General features: G+C 40.9%; 1 protein-coding gene and 1 pseudogene across 1 annotated transcript in view; one reads left to right on the top strand and one right to left on the bottom strand.

The window, feature by feature from the left end:
- The first annotated feature begins 234 nt into the window (after window positions 1–234).
- Window positions 235–25,908, top strand: part of SPAG6 (sperm associated antigen 6) — a 65,921-nt gene continuing 40,247 nt past the window's right edge. The window contains exons 1-4 of the mRNA XM_004710810.4: window positions 235–301; window positions 410–505; window positions 14,608–14,774; window positions 20,111–20,294. Of these exons, the coding sequence (XP_004710867.1) occupies window positions 277–301; window positions 410–505; window positions 14,608–14,774; window positions 20,111–20,294 (472 nt within the window). The 5' untranslated portion in view covers window positions 235–276. The remainder of the gene's footprint in view (window positions 302–409; window positions 506–14,607; window positions 14,775–20,110; window positions 20,295–25,908) is intronic.
- On the bottom strand, window positions 22,538–22,995 carry LOC105979360 (annotated as a pseudogene).

Here is a 25,908-nt window from a genome sequence, read left to right as displayed (position 1 = left end):
CGCCGAGTCCCGCCCGCGCCGACCCGCTCGGGCTCGGCCGCGCCGCGCGGCCCGGCACCGCGGCCATGACGTCACGGCGGAGACGGGCCGCCGCCGCGAGCCCGGCGCGTTCCGGTTCCGGTCGGTTGCCCCGGAGACGCGGGTACACAGAGAAACGGATCCCCGCTGCGGGCGCGTCGTCGCGACGGTCGCTGGCTCCGCGAACTCGCAGGCCGGACGCCGACCAGCCGCGGTCGCCGCCGAGGTTCCCGCAGGCGGAGCGGGGCCGCGGGCGCCATGAGCCAGAGGCAGGTGCTGCAAGGTGAGCTGAGGGGCGCCGGGGCGCCGGCCCGGGGGGCGGGCGGGGGCGGGGGAGGGGGAGGGGCGCGGGCGACGCCGGCGGCGCGCTGCCCCCTGTCTCTGCCCGCAGTGTTTGAGCAGTACCAGAAAGCCCGGACCCAGTTCGTGCAGATGGTGGCCGAGCTGGCGACCAGACCCCAAAACATCGAGACGCTGCAGAACGCCGGTGAGCTTGGCCCCGCGCCGCCCCACCCCCGCCCACCCCCGTGTGCTTGGCGCCTCCGCCCCCGCCTCGCTTCCAACCCTCGACCCCGCGGGCCCTGGGTGGCACACCTCCGGCCCCTGGTGGACCCGGGCCCCCAGCCCATGCCTCACCTCACCCCTGTCCGGTCCTGGTCCGCCCTGGCCCCTGGGAGCTGGTTAAAAAGGGGTGGGCGGGACGATGTCCCTACGTTTTTCTCACCCCTTCGAAGGCCGGAGGAGCATCTTCAGCGGGGCTTTTGCGTGGGAGGCGGAGGGGTTAAAGATTCCAGATTGGTGTGAGGGACCCCACGGCCCTATTTCCATTTTTATTGCAGCCAGGCTGGCTTGGGGTGAACGTTAACGCCGTGCGAATTGCCTGGCAGTCATTTTACGTCAATGAGAGTATACCCTAATCGGACCCATTTTTTCCCGGCGCCGTTTGCGTGTCAACCTGCCTTTGATCACCTCCAGCTTTTCTCACAGCAGAGGAATTCCAATGCGGTTGACACGTTATTTCTCATCTTAGAGTTAGTGACAGAGGAATGGTATGCTTGAATCCCTTGCGAGCGCTTTAGCCCGTGGTGAGAAATCCCTTGGTGCTCGCTTTCCGTCCTCTGGCCACCCTCATCCCGATTTCACGGCGCCGGCCTGGGGAAGAGGGGGCCTGTGGTGGTGGTGGTGGTGGTGGTGGTGGTGGTGTGTGTATATGGTTTGCATCTATCTGTTACTGTAAATAAACTGAGAAAATCATAGTGGTTATACATCTACAGATAACATAGAACATTTTAAGTCTGCTGTCTCAAGAGAAATGAGCCCTGGTGGCATAGTGGTTATTATAGATTTAATCTGTATTATAGATGAAAACTAATGTGGAAAAACATTTTCCAGAGTAATCAAATCCTTGGTTCACTTGTTAATAATTCATTGTGTGAAAGGAATATTAAAGATGAAAATTATCAGAATTTTATATCATTTTAAATATCTAATTGATTTCATTGAGTTTTGTTGTGCCAACAAGATAACTTGCCTTCTTAAACAAATCCAAAAGAATTTCCCAAGTAAAGTTAAAATGTTGGATAATCTCTTATTGGAGTTTTTTTGGACAAGAATGAATTTACTGATTTCTAATCAAAATGATTACCAATTAATATTGTTATTGGAAAGTACAGCGTACAAAGTGTCTATAATGTTGAGTTTTGCTTATTTTTATTAAGTTCAGGTTTTATCCTTCCTAGGGCAAAAGAACAAATAATAAAATCATTTAAAAGTTTAATATATTTTTTAATAGTTGTTATAAAATACATTTATGTAGTCTCAAACCCTTGTGTTTGAATTATTTGTTACATCTTGTAACTATTTAAGATACTTGCAACTATTTTGATACCTCTCCTATTTGAATAATCAGTAATAGATGACTGTAAGAGGAGATAATATATTATTACTTATACCAGTTTTAGAATTTCAGTAATTGGAGGTGGTTGGTTATGAAATATAAAAAAGATGTTTTGTGGCATATTGGAATACCAGGCCACTCCTAAATCTGTTTAGGAGGCCTTCTAAAATAAGCTAATAAAAGTTACAGTTATTTTTATATTGCTTAGCTATGTAAAATAACTCCATGAATCAGTATTTATATAAGAAAATTGATACTCTCATATTTCATATATATGTGCTATAGAGCATGGCAAATTGTAGTTCTGCATATTTTCAGAATAGGAAACAAGTTTGTATTATCCTTTAAATATACATTTCTTTGAAACTAACAGATTTAGGCAACATAATGGATTCAGAGTTCAAGAAAATAGCATCCTGTTGATTTAAAAGGATTTTAAATTATGTGTTTCCAGAGCAGGATAAAAATCTTCAGATGAACTCTCTGAGCGCTGATGGTGTAGTGGGCTGCTAACTGCAATGTTGGCGGTTCAAACATACCTGGAGATTTACCGTCTCAGAAACTATGGAGCAGCTTCACTCTGCCCTGTAGAGTCCTTAGAAGGCCTCTAGAGTTGGACTAGACTCAATGCCCTTGGTTTGTTGTTAGATGCCCCGTGAGACACTGCTCGGTCCCGCACCATCCTTATTTAAAATCATGGCCATGCTGGTTCCCATTGTTGCAGCCACTGTGCCAGTCCATCTCATTGAAGGTGTTCCTCTTTCTCACGGGGGTGGGGGGTGGGGGTGGGGTGGGAGGTGGGGGCTCTCTACCAAGCACCAGCTCCGCCTCCTCCTCGAGGTACTGGTCTCCTGATAATGTCCAATGTACGTCAGGCTAGCTAGCCTTGCTTTTTAGGAACAGTCTGGCTGTCCTCGTTTCAGAACCGATTTGTTTGTTCTCTGGCACTCCCTGGTCTACTTAATATTCTTTACGAGTGCCATCATTCAACGGTATCCAATCTTCGGTTCCTTAGTCACCGTCTAGCTTTTGCATGTAAATGAGCTTTGATAATATTGATAATATCGTGACATCTCTCAGGAACACCTTAGCGCTCAAGGTGACGTCTTTGCTTAGCACACCACAGAGGCCTTTTCCGGCAGATGTGTCAAATGTAATGCATCGCCTGACTCTTGACTGCTGCTTTCACAGCCATGGGTGGATGCTCTAGCATCTCAATAGTCCACGAGAAGGAAAAACTTCTAGGAAGCCTGCATATTTCAATCATCCTGGCAGAGACCCAAAGCCTCTTACCAAACTCTTGTTCTAACAAATCTTTAAATGGAAAGGAAAGTTAGCAAAGCAAGCTAAAATAAGACTTTTAATTTAAAATTGGTATATTTGGCAATATACAAGGAATCAAACAGTTATGAATAGAAAAATAATTTAAAATATTGACTTAAAAATAGGAGTGACAGAAGGTGGCTGCATAGTTAAAGTGAAAAATATGCAAGGGGGCTATATAAAATCTGACCAGTATTCACTACCACAGTACCCTGAAAACAACATTAAGAATTTTGTTCCGTGCTTCAAACCACTGTTCCTATGTGAGCATTTATTTATTTTTTTGCTATCTAAGAATTATTACAGAAATAGAAAACAAGAGGTAATGAGGGTCTTTTTTTTTTTTAAGGAAAATCTGGGCAATTAAAAAAAAATCCAAGCTATAAGTGAGACCATAAGAAGATGGGCCTTAGAAATAGCCAATTTTGTGGATTAAATTTGTTGCAAACTAAATATTTTTGCAAAATTCCTTTTATTATAGTACTTCATTATTCCATTCTACATTTGAATGATGTCACAGGGTGTTTGCACCTCTGCTGTGATCCTTTTTACACATGTTTTTGCCTAACCCATTTCTATTCATTTTTCTATGGCTCTGTTTAGATGTTGATTCCTTAGGGAAACGATCCCTAAACCTTCACAGTAAATTAAGTCTTTTTATTTATGTTTTCTTTGCTTCTATCTCTCTTTCATAATTGTAATCTAGTTACTCTCTCCCCACTAACTATAAATTCCATGCTTGCATAATGCTTAGCAATTGTAGATGTTTAAAATATTTAAATAGACTGAAGGAAGGAGTAAATATTGTTCTAAGTGTTTTCTCACATCTTAAAAAAAAACCACCCCAAACAAGACTTGATCCTTTGAATCCCTTGGGTAGGTACGTAAGGTATCTTCTTCCGTGTGGATATTTAAGCTTACAGCAGTTTAGATCATTGTCTTCTTCACAAAGTCAGTTAATGTTCAAACTGGGACTAGAATCCTAGTCCCTGAATTGCTGCTTGGTTTTATGCTTTATTCTTTTAAGAATTTCTAATAAATGCTATTTAGGCCTTTGAGTGACTGTCTTATAATTGTGAAACCTGGTGGCTTGTGAGGTGTACTTGAGGACCAACATGGGGAGTGTGCATGGAGGACAGGTGTAGAAGATAGCATTCATTGATAAGTACCTGGAGGTTTGAGGGAGTGGAAGCAGTAATTTGGGCTTAAGCTGGTACCAGAGCTGCTGAGGAACCTTAGGGATTCTTCTGTCTGTTGCTGCTTCTAAGAAATTCAGGGTCATTTTAGTCCTTCATACAGTTGTTGGACTGAGAATCTGCCTGGAAGCAAGGAGAGTCCCACAGACACTTTAAGAATCTGCCCTTCTACCATTCTCTTGAGCACCAAGAAAAGCTCTTGGTAAGCAGTAATCTCTGCCGTTCTATGCACTTGTCTATTCTAGGTGTTTTATGTAAATGGGGCTAGACAATATGTGTCTTTTTGTGTCTGATTTATTGCACGTAGCGTAGCGTTTTCAAGGCTCGTCATCTTGTAGCGTGTTGCAGAAATGGCAACTGATCTCTGATTTCACAAGAGGGAAGAAAAGAATCACCGCCACCAGTATCACCTGCCCAAGGTTTATTCGTATACTGCTAATGCCAGCTATGTCCCCCTGCAACCTGTTACTAGTTCTGATACCAGCGCTTCCACCCACAGCACTCTACTTTCCACAGCTAGGTTTGGTAATTCATTGCAGTGGCCACACAGAATTCAGACAATACTCACAGTTATGAGGTTTACTAAAGAAGCTAGCCGGTTGAATTGTGGTGCTGGAGAGGAATGTTGAAAGTACTATGGACTGCTAATAGGACAGACAAATCTGTCTTGGAAGAAGTGAGTGCTCCTTAGAGGCAAAGATGGCAAGACTTTTTAGTGTGAGGAGAGACCGGTCCGTGGAGAATGACATTGTGCTTGGTAAGGTGGAAGGGCAGCGAAAAAGTGGACGACCCATAATGAGATGGATGGACATTGTGGCCTCAGCAATGGGCTTAGGCATAGGACCAATCGTTAAGGATGACGCAGGACTGTGTCGTGTTTGATTCTGTTGTGCATAGGGTCACAACCAACATGATGGCACCTAACAACCCAACCACAGGTTATAAATGCTGAGGATACGATGATTAGGTCAGTATAGCCTCTTCTCAGCTGTGCCTGCAGACTAGGCCTCTCTGATCTTTGGCCTCTAAGCCACATAGCCCCTTGACCTCTGTCCTGTGTGTGCAGTGTTACAAAGCTCTTTTTAGCCTGTCAGTAAATGCCCAAGAGGCATGTCATTGCACTCTAAGCCTCAGCCTGAACACCTTCAGCTTCAGCTCCCCAGGTAAGTGCCTGGCAGCACACCCCACTCCATAAACCAGCCTCCTCCCTGAAGGTGCTCAGCTTAATCTGCTCTGGGGCCTGGGAAATCCCAGGATCTGGCTCTTGGTTCTGCCGTGCCCACTCCACGAGTGCTTCTCTGGTGTCACAGCTGGCTCTTGGAACAAGGAGGTTCACCACACAAAGATCTCAGGACCCAAAGAATGCCTTCTACTCTTGGCTGTTGCTGATAGTGAGGTTCCCACTTCCTGCTTCTCAGATGGCTTAATGTATACCCAGCAGGATGGCCATCAAAATAAGCCCTGTTAGCAACCATTTACAGCCGAATCATGCAATCCAACAAGTATCTTCCATCACCTTCTCTACCCAGACCTATCGGGAAATATCTTCAGTGGGGGATAACAAAGACTGGCTAGAAAAGCTGTACTAAATAGTTCACTGCACTGCACCTGTATTCCTCTTTATGGCTGCATATTTCCCACATTTGTTTACCGTCCATCTGAAATGGATGGTTACTTGTTTCTACCTTTGGGCTATTGTGAGGGGTGTTGGCTGTTGTGAATATACTGCGCGAGTATCTGAGTCTCTGCCTTCAAGCTTTTGGGGTGTACACCTAAGGGAGGACTTGTTAGGTGATAGGATAATTCTGTATTTTCTATAAATTAAAGCAGTTTACATTTTCACCAGCAATGCTAAATTTTTGCTAAATCATCAAACAACAATTATTTTGGTTTTCCCCCAATTTTTATTTCTTTATAATTTTGTATATAGCTTATATATTATATACATGTGAAATGATAGCTCATTGTGAATTTAATTTGCATTCCCTAATGGCCAGTGATGTTGAGCTTTGCTTCATGTGCTTATTATGTCTGTTCAGATCTGTTGTCCCTTTTTTCTTATTATGGTAAAATACATATATAACCATTTCAACATTGTTTTAAGTATGCAAGCCATTGATATCAGTTACATTAATCATGGTATGGAAACTTTACTCTGCCTCCAAACTTTTCTATCACCTTTAACGGAAACTCAATGATTGACACTTAAAGAATAACTCTCCCAAAACAATAAAAAAAAAAATAGCCCCCTCTTATCCACTCTACAGAAGAGTGGATAAACAAAAGTGTTATACCTACTTTTTGCTTAGTGAGTATGTTGTTATCTGACATTTTGCATTTACCACAGTAAAAAAAAAATCTATGCAACTATTTTTCAAATTATGTCTGTCTGGCAGTAACAACTGCTGAGGCAAGTATAATGCTGGCTGATGGTTGGGGTTATGTGTTAAAGGGGCTAGACCATGCTTCTTGGTTGTTGGCAGTTATGCAAGAATGTGATTTGGCAGCTATGTAATGATTCACCTTTTGGTCATTTTTGCACAATGCCAATTTTCAAATAATGACCTGACCTTTGGAGCCTAAACTCAGCCATAAAGAGAAAGGAAATTCTGATGCATGCTACAATTTAGATATACCATGTATATTCTTAACGGATAATATAGGTCTGATGGGCCAGGAATCTGGAGGGGTTTTTTAAGGCTGGGGTCCTTCTCTGTTTAAGGTGTTTTAATTTCATTGTTTTCCCTTTGTTTATGGTCTGTGACACATACAGACAAAAGCGTGTACCAAATGAAGCTGCACAGCCTTTCTCATCAGCACAGTGAGAGTACCCCATAACCCCCCAGCCCCCAGCCCCCGTGGGAGTCTTCCTTCCTTTTCCTTTCCTCCCATTCTCTCTCTCTACCTCTTGTCTTCAACCCCCATCTGCCCCCCCCCCACTTCCCTCCTTGTAGCCTTCAAAATCTTTTCCTTTGCTGTGAAAACCTTTTTCCCTCTCCTTTCTTCCATTATAATAGCAGTATTATGAAATACTTATCTCTGTAAGATTGACTAACAGCATAATGTTCTCCAGTTTTTTTCCATGTTGTGACGTATTTGACAGACTCAACATGGTTTTTGATTTTTTTCCTGTGTAATAAAGGTTGGTTTTTTTTTTTTAAGATAATTTTATTTGGGGGCTCCTACAACTCTTGTTACAATCCATACGGCACACGGAACACAGGGATAGGAGTGGGAATAGCGATACCAAAAGGGTAGGGGTAATTGGGGGAGAGGTGGGGTGGGAGGGGGTACCTATCGCAATGCATGGCACATAACCACACACCCCCTTCCATGGGGAAGAACACAGAAACCAGAGACAGCGGTCAGTGTGAGACATGAAAAAAATAACAATCTATAATCTATCAAGGGCCCACGAGGGTGGTGGGGCAGGAAGTAAGGGGAAAAAGAGGAGCTGATCCCGAGGGCTCAGTCGAAAGTACATGTCCAGAAAAGAACAATGGCAACCTGTGTACAAATATGTCTGAGACGATTGATGTATGGATTTGTTTTTATTTATCCTGGGCTGCTTCCTTTTTCATGCGAAGTTTCTGACCAATCTTTTATCTCCTTGAAGGACTTGTTCTAGGGTTGGATAAGAATTGCCTTGAGTTTACGAGTGCTCTTGGTAATATTGACAGACTCGCGATTTTAAGTATGTCTGTCGATGAACATAGGACACGCTCCCATTGATGTAAGTCTCTTTCGGTTTCTTGTAAAAATGTTTTATAGTTTTCTTTGTACAAGTCTTTTGTCCCTCTGGTAAAATTTGTTCCTAGGTACTTTTTCTTTCGGATAGTTACTGTAAAGGATATTGTTATTTTAATGTCCTTTTTGTAGTCCTCTTCTTTACAAGAATCCAGTAGATTGTTGTATAATGATCTTCATTTCCTATTAGTTCCGGCAATTTTTTAGTTGCATTATGAGGGTTTTCTCTATAAAGGATTACATCATCTGCAAATAGAGAGCTGTTTCTTCTATGCCAATGTGGATGTGGATGTCATGGCGCTAAGATTCCCAGGACCATCTTAAATAAGAGTGTTGATAAAGGGCAACACTGGTGAAATGTATTCAATTTCTGTGCATTACGTGAGATGCTAGCTGTCGGTTTTGCATATATAGCAAAAGACTAAATCTTTATGAGAGTAGATAGCTTCATCTTTATCCCAATTATTCCTGTTTCATTTAATTTCATAATATAATGTGGTAGAAATCACTATTTCAAAATCTCAAAAGGAGCAATCAAAGACTTTAAAAAGTAGCCAGCAAGTAGAAATCTTTTGACATACTGCTAGACTTGATTCTGATGCCTAGTGATTCTATGTAGGAGAGACGGGAACTGCTGCTTTGAGTTTGTACGGCTGAAACTCCTTTCGGGAGTAGATAGCTGCATCTTTCTTCTGCAGGGCAGCTGGTGCCCTGGACTGCTCGCAGCCTGGGCTTCAAGTGTAGGCAAAGACCCAGTATGTAGATACTTGTTTTTAAAGTAATGAAGTTGATATGTTAAATATCTACTTAAAGCACAATAGAGATGACACGTACACAGATTATTTACATGTGAAATGAGACTAAGGAGTCCTGGTGGTGCAATGGTGAAAGCACTCCCCTGGCAACTGAAGGATGGGTGGTTCAAACCCCCCAGCTGCACTGAGAGAAGGATGTGGCAGTTTGCTTCTCGTTGCCTTGGAAACCTGTGGGACAATTCTACTCTTGTCCTACTGGGCTGCCATGAGTTAGAATTAACTTGATGACAATGGATGTGGTGTGGGTAATGTGAGACTGAATGAATTTTTGCCATTGGAAATGTTTAGTGTTATTCTTCCTGGTAACTTATATATGCCATAGGAAAATTTTTTGAAGTGGATGTACTTGGGCCTCTGTCCGAGCCCTGTCTTATGAATAATTTGTCACTGACATAATAGTAGATAGTCATATTAGAAGCTTTAGTGGAGACCCCAAAAGGTCATTGCTTACTGCTAAGAGGCCTTGTTTATTGAATACTGTAACATTATTGAGATTGCTATAATTATGGACTTTAAATTTTCATGCATTCACTTACCACGGATCTTGGATTCCTGATGGATAGACAGGTAAGGAAATTTTGTTTTTATATGCTTCTTCCTTTATTTCCCTGCTTTGTTTTTCTCTTTGAGGTCCTTGTGCATTTTTATGTGTATTTTTAGAACAAGCCTATGATTAGAGTGGCAAAGCCCCCATGGTTAATCTGTGTGAGAGGTAAAAGTGTCCCTTTATAGAAGCACCTGGGAACTTATCATTATGATGCACTCACTGGTAATTCAAGCAGTGGAAATTTGGGCAGTATATATGAGAATTTAGCTTGTCCTTCAGTGAAAATTATCTTGTTCAAGTGAAGCTATTTCACAGTGACAATCTCCTTTTCACTTTTGTAGGGTTCAAATAGAAAAATCAAACTCACTGCCATTGAGTCAGTTGTGACTCATAGAATGCCATAGGACAGGGGAGAACTGGCCCAGGGAGCCCCGAGATTGTCACTGTTACCAGGGTAGAAAGAGTCAGGGAATATAAGAAAATTCATACTTCTCACTGTGGTATTGTTTGAACTAAGGAGTATAGAATAGGTATGATACTGCAGTTACATCTGTATAGAAGTCTAACTTTGCTGTTGGATAATAAAACAGAAGTAAAAGAATTATGAGTGGTTTTATTGACCCTTAAAATTTTTGTATTTTACGGACCAGGTGCTGTAGGAAAAGAAAGGGAAACTGTATGAAGTAGAAAATGCTTTTGAATATATAAACATGTGAAACACTTTTTTGAGAAAGATGCAAACGGCAAAATATTTCACTGCTAAAATTGCAAACCGAAAATTTCTGAAATTAGATTTTGATGTACATTTTCTAAATAATGTCATCATAAAACCTAATTAGATAGGCATTCAGACACACTAATCCATTGTTTTGATTCTTAAGTAAAAGATTGAAATTTTTAGGATATAATTGAAAATATTTCATTGAATAACCCAATATGGGTTGATTTCCCAATTAAATTTCAAAAGATAATAAGCTACTTCCTTCACATAAATATACTAAGCGAGGGGGAAAAAACTGATCAGGAAAAAATAAATAGGTGTGGTTCTTTTTAAACAATCTTAAGTATACTGATATTTTGTTTCTTGACCTTATTAAAGTATTCATTGTGAAACGTTAAATGTATGTTAGCAAATTCAGGTTTTCATTTTTTATAATGACTATATTTTATTTAATATACATTTAATATACATTATAAAAATATCGACTATCAAAGCAAACCACAAAGAGGAGACCACTTTTTTAACCTATACTTTGACAGTTATCTTTCTAATACCTTACTATAGCTTTAACTTTTGTGTTGTAACATATTTAAGGAATTATTCAAATAAAAAGCCCAGGTAGAAACAAAGGAAGATCCAGAATCATGGACATTGTAACTAACTTCAAATGAACACCACTTATGAGTGTTTTGTTTGTGATCTGAGCTAATCAATTTGAAACTGTGGCCTTCCTTAGGTAAGGTCATCCAACCATGCTAAGTTAGGCATAAAAATAAAGTAAAGACGAAATGGAATTGGGAAGTCTGAAAGCGACAGGCCGTATCATTAAGTATATCTGTGATAAACATCATCGTGCCCTGCTTTGTTAGTGTACCTGCTCCTGAACTAGGGAGTATCCCATTATCTGACATTTTGCATTTAGAACTAATGAAAAATCTGTGTGCTTATTGTTCATGTGAATGACACATTCTGGTAGTAATGAACCTTGAGGTCCCTGGTGGGGTCTCTGACCGGCAGATCCTGTGCACGTGTAGAAAGCAAGCTTGTATTGCTTATTATTGTACCACCAGGAGAGGAAGAGAGGGAATATGGTCTCCCTGAGCCACTGGGTGCAAGGCAGAACCAAAGGGGGACTGGAATGGGGCTGGTGGGGCTGGATACTTCCCCATGAGTCCTTGGTTGAGGCCCATATAGCTACAGGCAGGGTCCTGATCACCTCATGGAGCCCACAAAGCAGGACGTTGGGGTGTAGCCCTAGTTCCCAGTCCCAGGGGATAGCAGGAACTGAGTGGGCTATGTTCAGAAGGAGCCCTGAAATGAGATGGATACTCTGGGGCCTGTAGGGCGCCACATGAGCTGACTCATGCCTGTGCAGCCCCTTAGACTTCCTCCATGCCCCCTCCTGTGTTGGCACAGAAGAGAATAGGGCAGGCTAGCTGGGTGGGGGAAGTGGCCGCTGTAGTTTAAAGTCAAGGGCAGAGGCTAGGCCTGGCCATCTTGGCTTTGGAGGCACTTCTGGACTATCAATTCTCATAAGGACATTGAGACAGAGGAGGGTAGGCTACCCAGCAAGAACCAGGGGAGGCTTGAGTGAGGGACAGGGGGACACAGTGGGCAATGTGAGCCCCCGCTATGGCACTTAGGCCCTCCTGCCCACAAACGGGGCCCATTTTCACTGGCAAAGCCAACAAGGGCATTTTGTGGTATTGAGGGAGTGAGTTGGGGCCACCCATCCTAAGGGCAGGAGAGGGGATGGTGGTGTTGAGGCCACCCTGACTTTGAAAGACTGGGTAGCCCTCTCCTGCAGGCAGTGGCAGGGGCCAAGCTCTTCTGAGGGTAGGTGGGGGAGGGAGAGGAGGTGGAGACTGGCAGGATTTTCACAGTCCAAGTAGTGGGGTACAGTGATGTGGTTATCCTTCTTTGAATAACTAACTTTGCTTTCGGAACCCCTATGAGTGATGAGTGCACATGCTATTTATTTTATCTTAATTTGATCTCATCCTAAGTGGGAATGTTGTCTTTTTATTCTCTTTTAAACATTTCTGGATTTAACATTTATAAAAAGGAAATTGGTGGTGTTTGTTTTTAATGTCTCAGTGGGTTTGTTTTTAAAGAAAAGATGTAGCAATATCAAGTTGAATACCAAACCTGTAACAAATCAATTTTGATTCATAGCTGCCCAATAGAACTGCCCCATAGAGTTTCAAAGGCTGTGAACCGTTACAGAAACAGGCTGTCACATCTTTCTTTTGTGGAGTTTGTGGTGGGTTCAAATCACTGACCTTTTAGTTAGTAGCTGACGACTTTAACCACTGAGCCACCAGGGCTCCTTATTCAAGTCAGACAGCCAGTGAAGTCAAGTAAAGTTGAGACAGCTCAGGGGTCCTTTGTTTCAGTGCAGATTCTGTCATTACCTTGCTTTGTTTCATTGTGGCTAAAAACACCTTCATTAGAACCTCATAGCGTTCGACTATCTTGCAAATTTTATAGAGCTTTCTTTGAAACAACCAAAATGTAATTGTTTTGTCTTTCCCCACCTCACCAGTGCTTCAGTGCCTATTCCTTATTTTGCAGTTATCAATAATGTCTGTATTTATTTTTTTTAAAATCATTTTATTAAGGACTCATACAACTCTTATCACAGTCCATACATACATCAATTGTGTAAAGTGCATTTGTACATTCATTGCCCTCATCATTCTCAAAACATTTCCTCTCCACTTAAGCCCCTGGCAATAGGTCCTCATTTTCCCCCTCCTTCCCCACTCCCCCCTCCCTCATGAGCCCTTGATAATTTATCAATTGTTATTTTGTCATATCTTGCCCTGTCCGACATCTCCCTTCACCCACTTTTCAGTTGTCTGTCCCCCAGGGGGGAGGTCACATATAGTTCCTTGTAGTCGGTTCCCTCTTTCCTACTCACTGTCCCTCTACCCTCCCAGTATCACCACTCACACCACTGGTCCTATAGGGCTCATCCGCCCTGGATTCCCTGTGTTTCCAGTTCCTATCTGTACCAGTGTACATCCTCTGGTCTAGCCAGACTTGCGAGGTAGAATTCAGATCATGATAGTGGGGGCAGGGAGGAAACATTTAGGAACTAGAGGAAAGTTGTATTTTTCATCATTGTTACATCGCACCCTGACTGGCTCATCTCCTCCCTGAGACACCTCTGCAAGGGGATTTCCAGTGGCCTACAAATGGGCTTTGGATCTCCACTCCGCACTCCCCCCATCATTCACTATGGTAAGATTTTTTGTTCTGATGATGCCTTATACCTGATCCCTTCGACACCTCGTGGTTGCATAGGCTGGTGTGCTTCTCCCATGTGGGCTTTGTTGCTTCTGAGCTTGATGACCGCTTGATTACCTTCAAGCTTTTAAGACCCTAGACGCTATACTTTTTGATAGCTGGTCACCATCAGCTTTCTTCGCCACATTTGCTTATGGACCCATTTGTCTTCAGTGATCCGTTGGACACCTCGTGATCACACAGGCTGATATGTTGTTCCATGTGGGCTTTGTTGCTTCTGAGCTAGATGGCCACTTTTTTACCTTCAAGCTTTTAAGACCCCAGAATGTCTGTATTTCTTACCTGGCTCTACCATTTCATAGTTGTTTGACAATTTACAACATCAGGTTCTTTAGCTGTAAAATAGAGATAACAAGGCCTACTTCATAGGTTTGCTATGATGAATTAATATGGAAAAAAAGTTCCTAGAAGAATTCTTGGTTATGTAATAAATTATCAGTTGATTAATATAAACTTGTATTATTATTGTTATAATGATGATGTACCTACTATCTATTCAACTCTGGAATGAATATTATGAGAGCCAATACAAAAACACATTATTATCTCAAGGACATCACTTATTTATTTGAAGAAAATGTCACAAGTCTATTTTGCAGCTCTAATGAACATGAGACTCTAGCCAAATGGCTCTCTTAGCTTCTTGGCTTATACTCTGTCAAAATTACTCTATAGATGCTTCCAGTTATCCTGTTAATTTTTCGTGCAGAGAGCGTCTGGGTTGAGTGAACAATCAATGTGCTCAACTGGTCACTGAAAGGTTGGAACTTGGTCCCTTCCTTCAGAGGTTGGCGTGCGAGATAGGCCTGGTGGGATCCAGTGTGGAAAAGCCAGCCCCTGCACACCCTCCGAGGCGCAGTTGGAGTGTATATCTGCCAGCAGTGGGCGTCAGCCTGACAGCAGTTACGACTTCTTGTTTTTAACTTTTGTCGGCTATTCCTTTACTTTTCTTAGCGCCACAAACACCGAATTGTACATGTGCCTTTTCATTTAAATGCCGCTAATTTCTGTGTCTTTGTCACCTGACTCAGGTGTGATGTCTTTGCTGAGGCCTCTTCTTCTGGATGTGGTCCCAACAATTCAACAGACCGCAGCTTTGGCTCTCGGGAGACTGGCTAATTACAATGATGACCTAGCAGAAGCGGTTGTGAAGGGCGACATTCTCCCACAGCTTGTTTATTCACTGGCTGAGCAGAATGTAAGAATTTTAAAAAATAAAATTGTATATATTTTTTGTTTAAAATTTGGAAAAAATGGATAGATCAGATAGAGTCCTATACGTGCGTGTATTAGAATTATTAGAATGTTGACAAGACCTTCAGTCCTCTGAACTGTGCATAACAACTTCTTTAGTGTATTTTGTCTTGAGGCCAATGTAGCTTTTGTCCATTACAGTTAATATAAAGAGAAAAAAAGATTTAAGTCTGCTTTATGTATAACCCCTTAATATTTATTAAGAAGAAATTATTTTAAAATAAGTTTTAAGACGTTGGACAAAGCAGAATTTTTGTGTATGAGAGTTCCAAACAGCTGTAAGATCAACCTTAGTGGGGGGAGGGGGGGTCCTGGGTAGATAAAAGGTTGTTTTCAGAAATCCTTACATACAGGTGGAATCTCATTAATGGAAACAGGAAGGAGCAGACTTGGAGAAAGAGGGAGGGGAGCAACCCAAAGGAAGAAGAGAATGCGCATAGTGACAAGTTTGATAAAGCACGCTTTTCTTTGTGACCATGTGTACAAGCATACCAGCCCTTAAAGGACCATCTACAAGTGTTCCGTTCCCCTCCTCCCCACCACCCCCACTTTACTCAGTCTGGTACCATTCTGTATTTCTGTTCAACTCTACCTATTCATTTTCCACACTAGGTAAGGACGTTCCAAATTGTCTGCTTTATCATGACCTAGGGATGTACTTTTATTGACCTATCTCTAAGATTTAATTCTTATCTCTGTAACAAAAAGAGAAATAGATTGATCTAAAACTGAGCAAAGGACATGAATAGAAATCTTTTCAAAGAAGACATATAAATGTCCAACAGGCCCATGAAAAGATACTCAGTGTATCTAATACTAATCACAACCTGCCTGCTAGGATGACTGTAATAAAGCAAAGCTAACAAGCGTTGGTGTGGATATGGAGAAATTGGAACCCTCATACAGTGCTGGATGGAATTTACACTGGGCAGCTGCAATAGAAAACAGTTTCCTAATTCCTCATTAAGTTAAACATACAATTGCTGTTTAACATAGTAATGCATAAGAATCGAAAACAAGTGTTCAAACAGAAATTTGAAAACTATAGTGTATATGCAAATATTAACAATTTGAACATAATTGTTCATAGCAGTACTAGTCATAAGAGCCACATGGTGTGGAAACAACCCAAATGTCCATCCATTGATGTTAAATAAAATACGGTGTACACATGCCATGGGATATTAGAATGGGAGTCCTTGGGTGGTGCTAGCTGCTAAGCACTTGACTATCTGAAAAGGTTTCTGGGTTGAAGCTACCCAGGGGTGTCCAGGAAGACAGGCCTGCTGTTTTGCTTCCAAAGAGTTCCAGAGTTTACTCTGCACATACAGGGTCTCCGTGCATCAGAATTGACTTGATGGCACCCTACAACCAGGAGTCCTAACCAAGAATAAAGTACTGATAGGTGATACCGCTTGAGTGAATCTTGAAACCGTTATGCAGACATAAAATGTCACAAATTGAATGATCTGTGTGGAGTAATGGTTATGCATTTGACTGCTGACAGCAAGGTCAGTGGTTTGAAACCACCAGCCACTCCACAGGAGAAAGACAGGACTTTGTATTCCCATGAAGAGTTATACAGTCTTAGAAACCCACAGGGGCAGTCTCACCTTGTCGTATAGAGTCTCTGTGAGTCGGCGTCCATTCGATGGCAGTGAGTTGTGTGTTTTTTCACAAAATACGCAGATTAATGGCAGCCAAGTACTGGAGAAAAAGGAAAATGGGAGTGACTGCTTAATGGGACATAGAGTTTACTTTTGGGATGATGAAATTTGAACCTAGATAGTGGTGATATTTGCATGGCATTGTGAATGTGCAAAATGCCACTAATTGTACATATTAAAGTGGTAAATTTTATGCCATGTGTAGTTTACTGTGGTAGGTAGGTTTATTGTGCCAACCTGGCCAATTAATAAGGTTGCAGTTTAATTGAAGGCAAAGAGATAAATGGTTCGGTGAGCCTTGCCTTTTTGTCTTGCTCTCTGATGATCGGACCAGTGTGCAACTGCCTTAGCTAGTTCTCTGCCTTGACTTGCGAGTTACACTACCTGTGGGATGCCCAACCTGCGGACCGTGTTGCTATAGTTTGAGGTTCCTTCGAGACCTGCTTCACCACACTGCTGGTGTATACATCACTTGAGCTGGGGACTGTCGGACCCTGTCATTTGGCTGACTGTTGGTGACCTGCCCTGCTGTTTGCTTCCTGTGGCTGGGCTCTCTGTGTTGCTCTACAGGAGACTCAGCTGTCTGCTTCCTTGACCTGCACCCAGCAGCCCACGTACCATATATACTCGAGTATAAGCCAACCCGAATATCAGCCAAGGCACCTAATTTTAGCAAAAAAATGGCATTAAAATGCTGGGAAAAGGGCTTGTACACGAGTGTGTACGGTAATTGAAGGATTGCCAGTATATTAACTGTTTCACAGAAGTGAGTTGAACTGAGCCCTCTGTGCTGCTCTGTGGGCTAATTAGCTGTTTATTTCTTCATGTTGTATATATCTATATCTATCTAATCATAAGTGTCCTGGTTTTGTTTCTCTAGAGAACTCTGTCTAACACAATACAAGATTAAAAAATAAAAATAGAATTTGCCTTAAATTTTAGATTGGTGAGATATTTAATAGGGACTAGGGAAAAAAGTGTATTTTTCTTCTGATGCTCCTGTCAAGGACTCTTGGCCCCTTCCTTTGAGAGGGCATGTGTTTTGGTATTCCCACAACAGGAGGTTCTCAGTGGAAGTTTTCTAAGTGCACTGACTGTCCATTAGTTGAAAAGATATTTTTAAAAACTATCAAGGGACAAAGGTGAGGGGGGAGTAACACTGATGGCTTACTCAAAAGCTTCTCTTTCCTTCTACCGACTAGTCCTTTGGGCCATTTCTCATAGGAGTCTTGAAGGTCTTTATGATCTACGAAGTCCACTGACTTTGTTCTTTTTTTTTTTTTTGGAAGGCATTTTTGTGTGTATGTGAAAAGTGTGAAAGAAGAAGTTAAGAATTTCTTCTATGAGTATTTTGAAGCCCTCTCCTATATATTTTCCATATATGTTAATGCATTAGCATTTTTAAAATAGAGGAAATATATAGTCAATATCAGTACTAATACATTTAGAAATTTTTTCAGTGTGCTATTTCCGGAGATACATGTATTATGTGCTAAAAGGATAATTTATGTATTCTCTTTCCTCTTTCATGTGTTCAGTGTATCTTAATATTTTCTCCTAAGTAGAATGCTTTCAAAATAAGTAAAGTTGCATTGTCACCTTCAGTAGTCACGGTAAAGAAATAGCAGCTGAGAATCTAATATAGGTGACTTACTGAGTTCTGTTAATAAAAGAGACCATTACATTGTCCTTACGCTTACAATAAAACAGCAGTCAAGTATTCTAGCCAAATATTTTCTATATATTTTATTTGGAGGGAGGGATCATAGATACATGCTAGCTTTATGTTTCAATTTCAATTTATTATTCCTTAGTCAGGTACAATTTATAGACTAATAAAGAATAAATATGAAGCAGTGTTTAAAATTCAAATAGTGAACTTGCTCTGATCTTTTAATAAAAAGCATTTCTAATAAGGAAATCATAATTTATACAGTGAACCCTCGTTTATCGCTGTTAATCGGTTGTAGACCCTACCGTGATAAATGAAATTCCGCAAAGTAGGATTCCTTATTTGTAAATCAAATATTTTCGTAGTTAGAGCATAGAGGACATGAAAAAACACCCTTTAGTCACCATTACACTCGTATTACCCAATTTATTAAACAAAAAAGGGAAAATACAGTAAAACATTTTGGACATTACAATTATCATTTATTATTTATTATATTATTTATGGCATCTAGTTTACAGTATTACATATTTCACATACGGTATTATTATACATAGTTCTTACAAATACTGTAATCAATGGCGTGCAACCTCCACGATTTTCTTGCCATCTTTGATCATATCCAAAAGTTTTACCTTTTCCTGGATGGTGAGCATCTTCCTCTGGCGCTTATTTTTATTGTCAGAAGGCTTAGAAGAAGCAGCTCGTTTAGGAGCCATCATAGGGCTTAGATAAAATTTCTTAAAAATCACAAACAATTACAGTACACTGTACAAAAGCAAAAATGCATCTGATACGTAGCTCCGATACGTAGTGATGCAGACAGAAGCGTGTACAGTATGAGCCAATCAGTGGCAGTAATGACAGAGCATGCGCTGTTACGCAAAAACCGCAATAGAGTGAAGCCGTGGAAGTCGAAGCGCGAAGTGGCGAGGGTTCACTGTATCCCAATATTTGGTTAATTTAGTTGCCATGGAAATTTAAAAAAAATTATCATGAATGTTTGCCTTTATCTTTATTTTATTATTGGTAAGTGCATCTGGAACATGATTATTATTTCAGGATAGCTTGGAACTCCAGAAAGAGTAGCTCAGGTCATGAAAGGCCTGCATACTGAGTGACTGAGGGCAAGTCAAGGAAAGGGGTTAGTTAGCTGGCTGGGGTTTCCTTGCACCTTCTAATATGGGGCAAACAGATTCTTCTCAGTGTAGTGCAGGCACATAGAACTACCTCATTATTGTATGACTTCATAGAAAGTAAAATGTGTTTTACTTCATATTGTTTCCAAATGCATATTTCAGGGTGTGAAACGCTTGAAATTTAATTTAAAGTTTACATTGTTCTCTGTTATTGAATAAAAGCAAGAAGGGAATAGCACATAATCAAAATGATTTGGCACACTGTCTTCGTCTCTTATATATATTTTTAATCATTTTATTGGGGGCTCCTAAAACATATCACAATTCATGAATTGTGTCAAGTACATTTGTACATTTGTTGGCATCATCATTCTCAAACCATTTGCTTTCTACTTGAGCCCTTGGTGTCAGCCCCTCATTTCCCCCTCTCTCTCTGCTCCCCTCTTCCTCATGGATCCTTGATAATTTATAAATTATTATTATGATGTCATATCTTACACTGTCCTGCGTCCCCCTTCACCCACTTTTCTGTTGTCCATCCCCCAGGGATGAGATTATAGGTAGAGCCTTGTAATTGGCTCCCCCTTTCCACCCTGTCCTCCTTCCACCCTCCTGGCATCGCACTCTCCCCACTGGACCTCAGGGCTTCATCTGCCCTGGAGTCCCCGTGTCTCTTGCACTTTTAACAGCTGTGGGTTTTCACTTATTCATATGTCATTTTATTGTCGGCTTTGATCTGCCCTATATTTTTATTATGTAAATGTTCAACTCACATTGGGTTTTATATTTTTTACTTTCGTAGCGTTTCTACAAGAAAGCAGCTGCCTTTGTCTTACGAGCAGTGGGCAAACATTCTCCTCAGCTAGCTCAGGCGATAGTGGATTGTGGAGCACTGGATACATTGGTGATATGCTTGGAAGATTTTGACCCTGGCGTAAAGGAGGCTGCCGCCTGGGCACTTGGATATATTGCGAGACATAATGCAGGTAACAGTATATATTTTTAACGTAAGTATTAAAATTTAGATTTATTAGGCATATCCAGGCTAACAATGCTTATTATTTAACCTTAGTTCGGATTTTAATGATGTACATGAGAGGTAAGTTTTGAACGATGACCCAGTTGTTTGGATCACATATTCTCCAAAAAAACCCCAATATATTCAATTTTCATTTTAGGTAGAGAAAGAAAAGTATAGGGGTAAGAGAAAGAGAAATTGTTCTTACCGTTTCATCAAAGATGCTACATAATGTGAACAAATAGACACAAGAAGAAAATAGGTTTTTTTGACAGATGTAGGAGCAATCAACCGTGCTAATAAAGAAGTGCATAGTAAAGCATCAGTGGAAACACGTGCTGTCATTTGTAGGAAGAGTAAGGGTCAAGCAGCAACACAGATGAGTGGTTAAGAGTACTGTGCATCAGGCAAGGTCTGAGTTTGCGCTCAAGTTCGATCACTTAGTTGTGATGTGTCTTGGATATATTTTGTAAATGTTCTGAGCCATAATTTTTCATCTACAAACAAAGGTAACTAGTAGTTGCTACTTTAGATACTTGTTATGAGGGTGATGAGATAATCTATGAAACAAATGCCTGGCCCAGTACTCAATGCATCGTGAACGTGTAAGATAATACAATGAGCTTTGGGGATGACATTTGTGGACATAGGTGGAAGAATTACGAATTCTACAAACCTGTGAAAAGCAGCTTGGTAAAACTGAGTCATGAAATAATTCATACATAATGCAGAAAGCTGACCTTGAGAATTCATTCTTTTTATAAAAATTTTCATTATGATTGCCTTTTATTATCATTATCTTTATAAATCTGAACTTCATTTGCCTTTCAAGGTTAGAAACATTACATTTATAGATATATTTAATGCTAAAATATACAATAAAATATACAAATAATAAAATTTTGCTCCCAACAATGAAGTTGGAGAGAATTCATTCTAAGGAAAGACTCCCAACAGATTAAAAAAGTTAATATTTATAAAATTATTGTAGCATTATCTGTACTATTAAAAACCTCAAGTATCTTACAGGGATTTAATGACTAAATTGTGACCTCTATTGCATTATATGCCTTATCAAAGCAAGCCTCAAAAATTACCAGGAATTAAAAAAAACAAACAAACTTCAAATTGTGAACTAGGTGAAGGTGTAAAGAGCAGATGATAGTTTTATATTCAACAATTTGTATACATTCTGATTCAACTCATCCATTGTAATCCCTGCATTGTACCAACACATATCCCACATCCTCCCAGTGTTTCCTGGGTCCATTCTTCCTCCATTCCTAAGCCTCTGAACCTTGCCCTTGGGTAAATGCTGCCCTTTTGATCTTAAGTGTTTGATTAATCTAACATGGGGGTGAATTTCAGTTCTAGACCTGAAGGTTAAGGGCTGTAATGTTGAGAGCCTCTATCAGACTAGTACACCTGACCTCTTCTATGATTCTGAGTTGTTCAGGGCCATGTTTCCCCCGTTCTATCCAGGCTCTTTGAATGTGACCCCATTTTGGAGTGATTGGTAGTAATAGCTGGGTACTACCTAGTTCTTGTGGTCTCAAGGTGTTGGAGACTGATGCTTGCACGGTCCATTAGTCCATTAGACTAATTTTTTCATGTAGCTTTTGATTTTCATCGCTCTTCTTTCTTCTGAATGGGAAGAGACCAATAGTTGAACCTTAAATGGCTGCTTATGAGCTTTTAAGACCTCACTTGCTACTTAGCAATATAGTACATTCTTTGGAAATGTGTTGTGCCATTTGACCCCGATGTCCCTGAGACTATGGTCCTGATCCCTGCCAGGCCCAGTGACTTGTTTCCTTAAGGTGTTTGGTTACATCTGAGAAGTTTTCATAACTTTGCACCATGTATGTCTGTATGCTCCAACACATTCATGGATGTACATGCAGCAAAAATAAATATGCACATATCCTCTGTCAAATCTCTATTCATGGCCAGCCTCCCACTCCTTCTCCTGCCTATTCAACCTGTGTTCAAGCATAATACTAGGGGATACAAAAAAAAAGTGGAATTTATTTCCCCCCAAAGCTATGTATTTTTTTCACCCAGTCTCCAAAGACTTCATTGTATTGGTCAGTGTGCTTTGGAAGGAGACAGGGCATTAATCCTACTGCTTCCAACCCCAGATGCAGAGCGGTACCCGGGACAGGTACAGTGCCAATGGGCCCACGGGGATGGGACTGCTTTGTCTGCCTCTTACTCATAGATCCAGTCACAGCCACGAGATGCGTAGTCCACCAGTTCCTCCGCTTAAACCAGAGGCTGATTTCTTTCTTGTCGCTCTTGACCGAATCACTGCCATGAAGGATGTTCCTGCCAACTTGACCACAGAAGTCCCCTCGGATGGTGCCTGGCTTAGAATCCGCTGGGTTGGTCTCTCCCAGCATCACCCTGCCTGTCTTCACCACATTCAGCCCCTCCCACACCTTGGCCACAATTGGTCCCGAGTTCATGTGCTCCACCAGCCCTGGGAAGAAGGGGAGGTCTTTCAGGTCAACGTAGTGCCGCTTCAGGTGTTCCTCGGAGGATTGAACGAGCTTCATGCCCACCAGACGGAAGCCCTTCTGCTCAAAGTGCTTGATGATGTCGCCCACCAGGCTATGCTGCATGCTGTCTGGCTTGATGGCGACGAAGGTGCACTCACTGTTGGCCATGGTGCAAGTCCGGTGACGGGGGAGTGGGCAGCCGGATCGGCGGAGCTGACAAAGCTATGTATTTATAATTTTTTTCTTTTTAACAAAACAACCTTATCACCTTCAAAATGCTGTCCATTGCACTTAATACAGTTGTCAAATCTTCTATTCCATTCTTGGAAATATTTTTCAAACTCATCTATTTAGATGGCTGACAGCACCTCCCTCATTTTTTCTCTTCATCTCTTCTGTCCTTTCATGTCCCTTTTCATTTGTGGAAACAAAAAGAAGTCTCATGGTGCAAGGTCAGGTGAGTAAGGTGCATGGGGCAAGAGAGGCATGCTGTTTTTTGTAAAAATCGGGCTCACTGAGTTGGCTTTGTGAGCAGGTGCATTGTTGTATTGGCAAAACCAGTTCCTCATCTGCCACAAATCAGGGTTGTTGTTTTTTTGCCACCGTTATGCAATCTTTTCAGAACCTCTAAATAGAAACCTTGATTAACAGTGTGACCTGGTGGAATGAAGTCCAAATTCACAATCCTCATATCAAAAAAACACAAATGACCATCAATCTGATCTGTGATTTCACTTGACAAGCTTTTTTGGGGTGAGGTGATGATGGTGTCTTCTACTGGCTTGATTGATGTTTGCACTGGGGTCCTAAGAATAGCGCCATGTTTCATCACCAGTAATGACCTTGGAAAAAATTCTGGGTCACAGGAGCTGTTCTTTCAAAGCACAGCATGTTTCCTTTCAACGCTCTTTTTCCTGGTCAGTCAGAACCTGGGGCACAAATTTCGCAGTGACGTTTTCTCATTCTCAAATCTTCGTTACAATTCTCTGAACCAAGCTCTACGTTAGTGCAGATAACTTCCCCATCTCTTCAGTGGTCCGTCATCAGTCTTCAAGCACAAGTGCACAAATTTTGTCGACATTTTCATCCATTTGAGAAGGTAACAGACTTCCAGAAAGAAGTTTGCCATCGATCAACATTCACCTTTTGAAACAAGAAAACCACTTGTATGTACATTTGAGTTTTTCCAGCTGTGTTCAACATCACAAGAGTTTCTACGGCATTTTTCCCAAGCAGGAAACAAAAATTCATAGTCACATGCTTTTCTCTTAAATCAGCCAGCACAAAAAATGAGGCTTGAGTAAAACTGCTTTCACGAAAAATTCAAAGAGACCCTTTCCAGGCAACGCCACTGGGTGCACTAACTCAGAGTGAGTTGTTGGATACTTGCCTAGTGGGAAAAATGCGCACTAAGAAAGCTTCTCTCAATGGAACTTTTTTCCATTTTTTTTGGGGGGGGGTACCCTCTTGTATATTCGTAGATCCCCATAGTTGTAAGATTGTGTGTACAAGTATTTCCCTCTGTTGCAATTAACTCTTGGTTAATTGGAATTTAAGTCGTGATAGTTAAATTATGGCTGTATCCTTAATAGTGATATCATTTAACAAATTGAAAAGGTAATTATAAACATGACAGAAAAGTGATTGTCCTGTTACAAAAGAAAATTAGAGATTATAATTGCAATAATGTAAATGTAAGCTAAATTACAAAGAAATGTGCTTATATTACTAGGGTAGAATTAACGTGTTGTTTTTTTTCATTTTCTAAAATTTTCAAATCAGCTGTTTGCACGATAAATTGTTGGGTGCTGTGGTGTTAATTCCAGCTCATAGCCTCCCCATGTGACAGAGAGGAACTGCTCCAGAGGATATTCTGGGATGTAATCTTCATGATGGCAAGGTCTTAATTGCGGGAGTGTTCGAACTGCTAATATTGTACTGCATATGCTCGAGTATAAGCCAAGCCGAATATCAGCCGAGGCACCTCATTTTACCACCCAAACTGCATAAAGCGTGCTGAAAAACTCGGCTTATCCTCGAGTATATATGGTAGTTTGTAGCCAAGTATTTAAACATTGTGCCATCAGAGTTCCCTGCACAAAATAATAGCTAGTATATATTGAGTAATTACTATGTGCCTAGCTTCACATTATTTTTACTTCATTTTGATTGCAGCTACTTTTAGACATTCCCCTCCCAGTTTAACAGAGTGGAAAGTAGAACTTAGGGAGAATACCTGAAATTATGTTACTGGTAGCGCGACAGAGGTAGTCCAAGTCTGACTCCAAAGCCCAGGCGCCACACACTGAGCTTCACTGGCATTCTTCCTGACAGGGCATCAAAGGAAAAATTAAAAACAGGAACTAAAGGAAGAGCCTCTCCCTCTGTTCTGTTTAAATTAATTATTTAAAAATTGTCACTATTAGAGACCCCCTCAAAATACAGCAATAAAAAACTAGGACGAGAAAATCGTTTCATGCTTGCAATGATTCAGAATTAATGCTATTAAAATTATTTTCTTAATATTTTGATTTACATTTTCTAATTTAATAGTCACCTTAAGACTATTGTTTAGAACATCTTAATTGAAAAATGAAGGCAGTGCTTTAAGTCAGGAGCTGGTTAAGGGGGAAAATTGCATGAGTATATTTAGTAAATTTCCACAAAGGACTTTATGGCAAGAGATTGTAATGTGAGTATACTAGAGTGTCATAAACACTTTGAGAAGGAACTGTATAGAAACATTTTCAGGCAGATAACCGTTCCATTCCTCACTCTTGTTGAGTCTGGGCTAAATGATTGCAGTTCATAAATAAGGATTTTTTTCTTGAGGTCTCCAGTCTCATTTCTTGTTATAACCTGGCTCCCACATGGAATTCCTGCTGTCATTTCAGTATTGCACAGTAGGTAGGGGTCTGGGACCTAGAAGCTCCCAGAAAATATTACTGCCTATATTTCTTTTGTTTTTTTCCCTTTTCTGAGCTGGTTTTTTTTTTATATAAACATTTTATTAGGGGCTCATACAACTGTTATCGCAATCCATACACACATCAATTGTGTAAAGCGCATTTGTACATCATT

This window comes from Echinops telfairi, unplaced genomic scaffold (genome assembly GCF_000313985.2).
Source record: "Echinops telfairi isolate 266 unplaced genomic scaffold, ASM31398v2 ScPeMD7_7461;HRSCAF=8499, whole genome shotgun sequence".
Classification (NCBI taxonomy): domain Eukaryota; kingdom Metazoa; phylum Chordata; class Mammalia; order Afrosoricida; family Tenrecidae; genus Echinops; species Echinops telfairi.
This window is presented reverse-complemented; position numbering and strand designations above follow the sequence as displayed.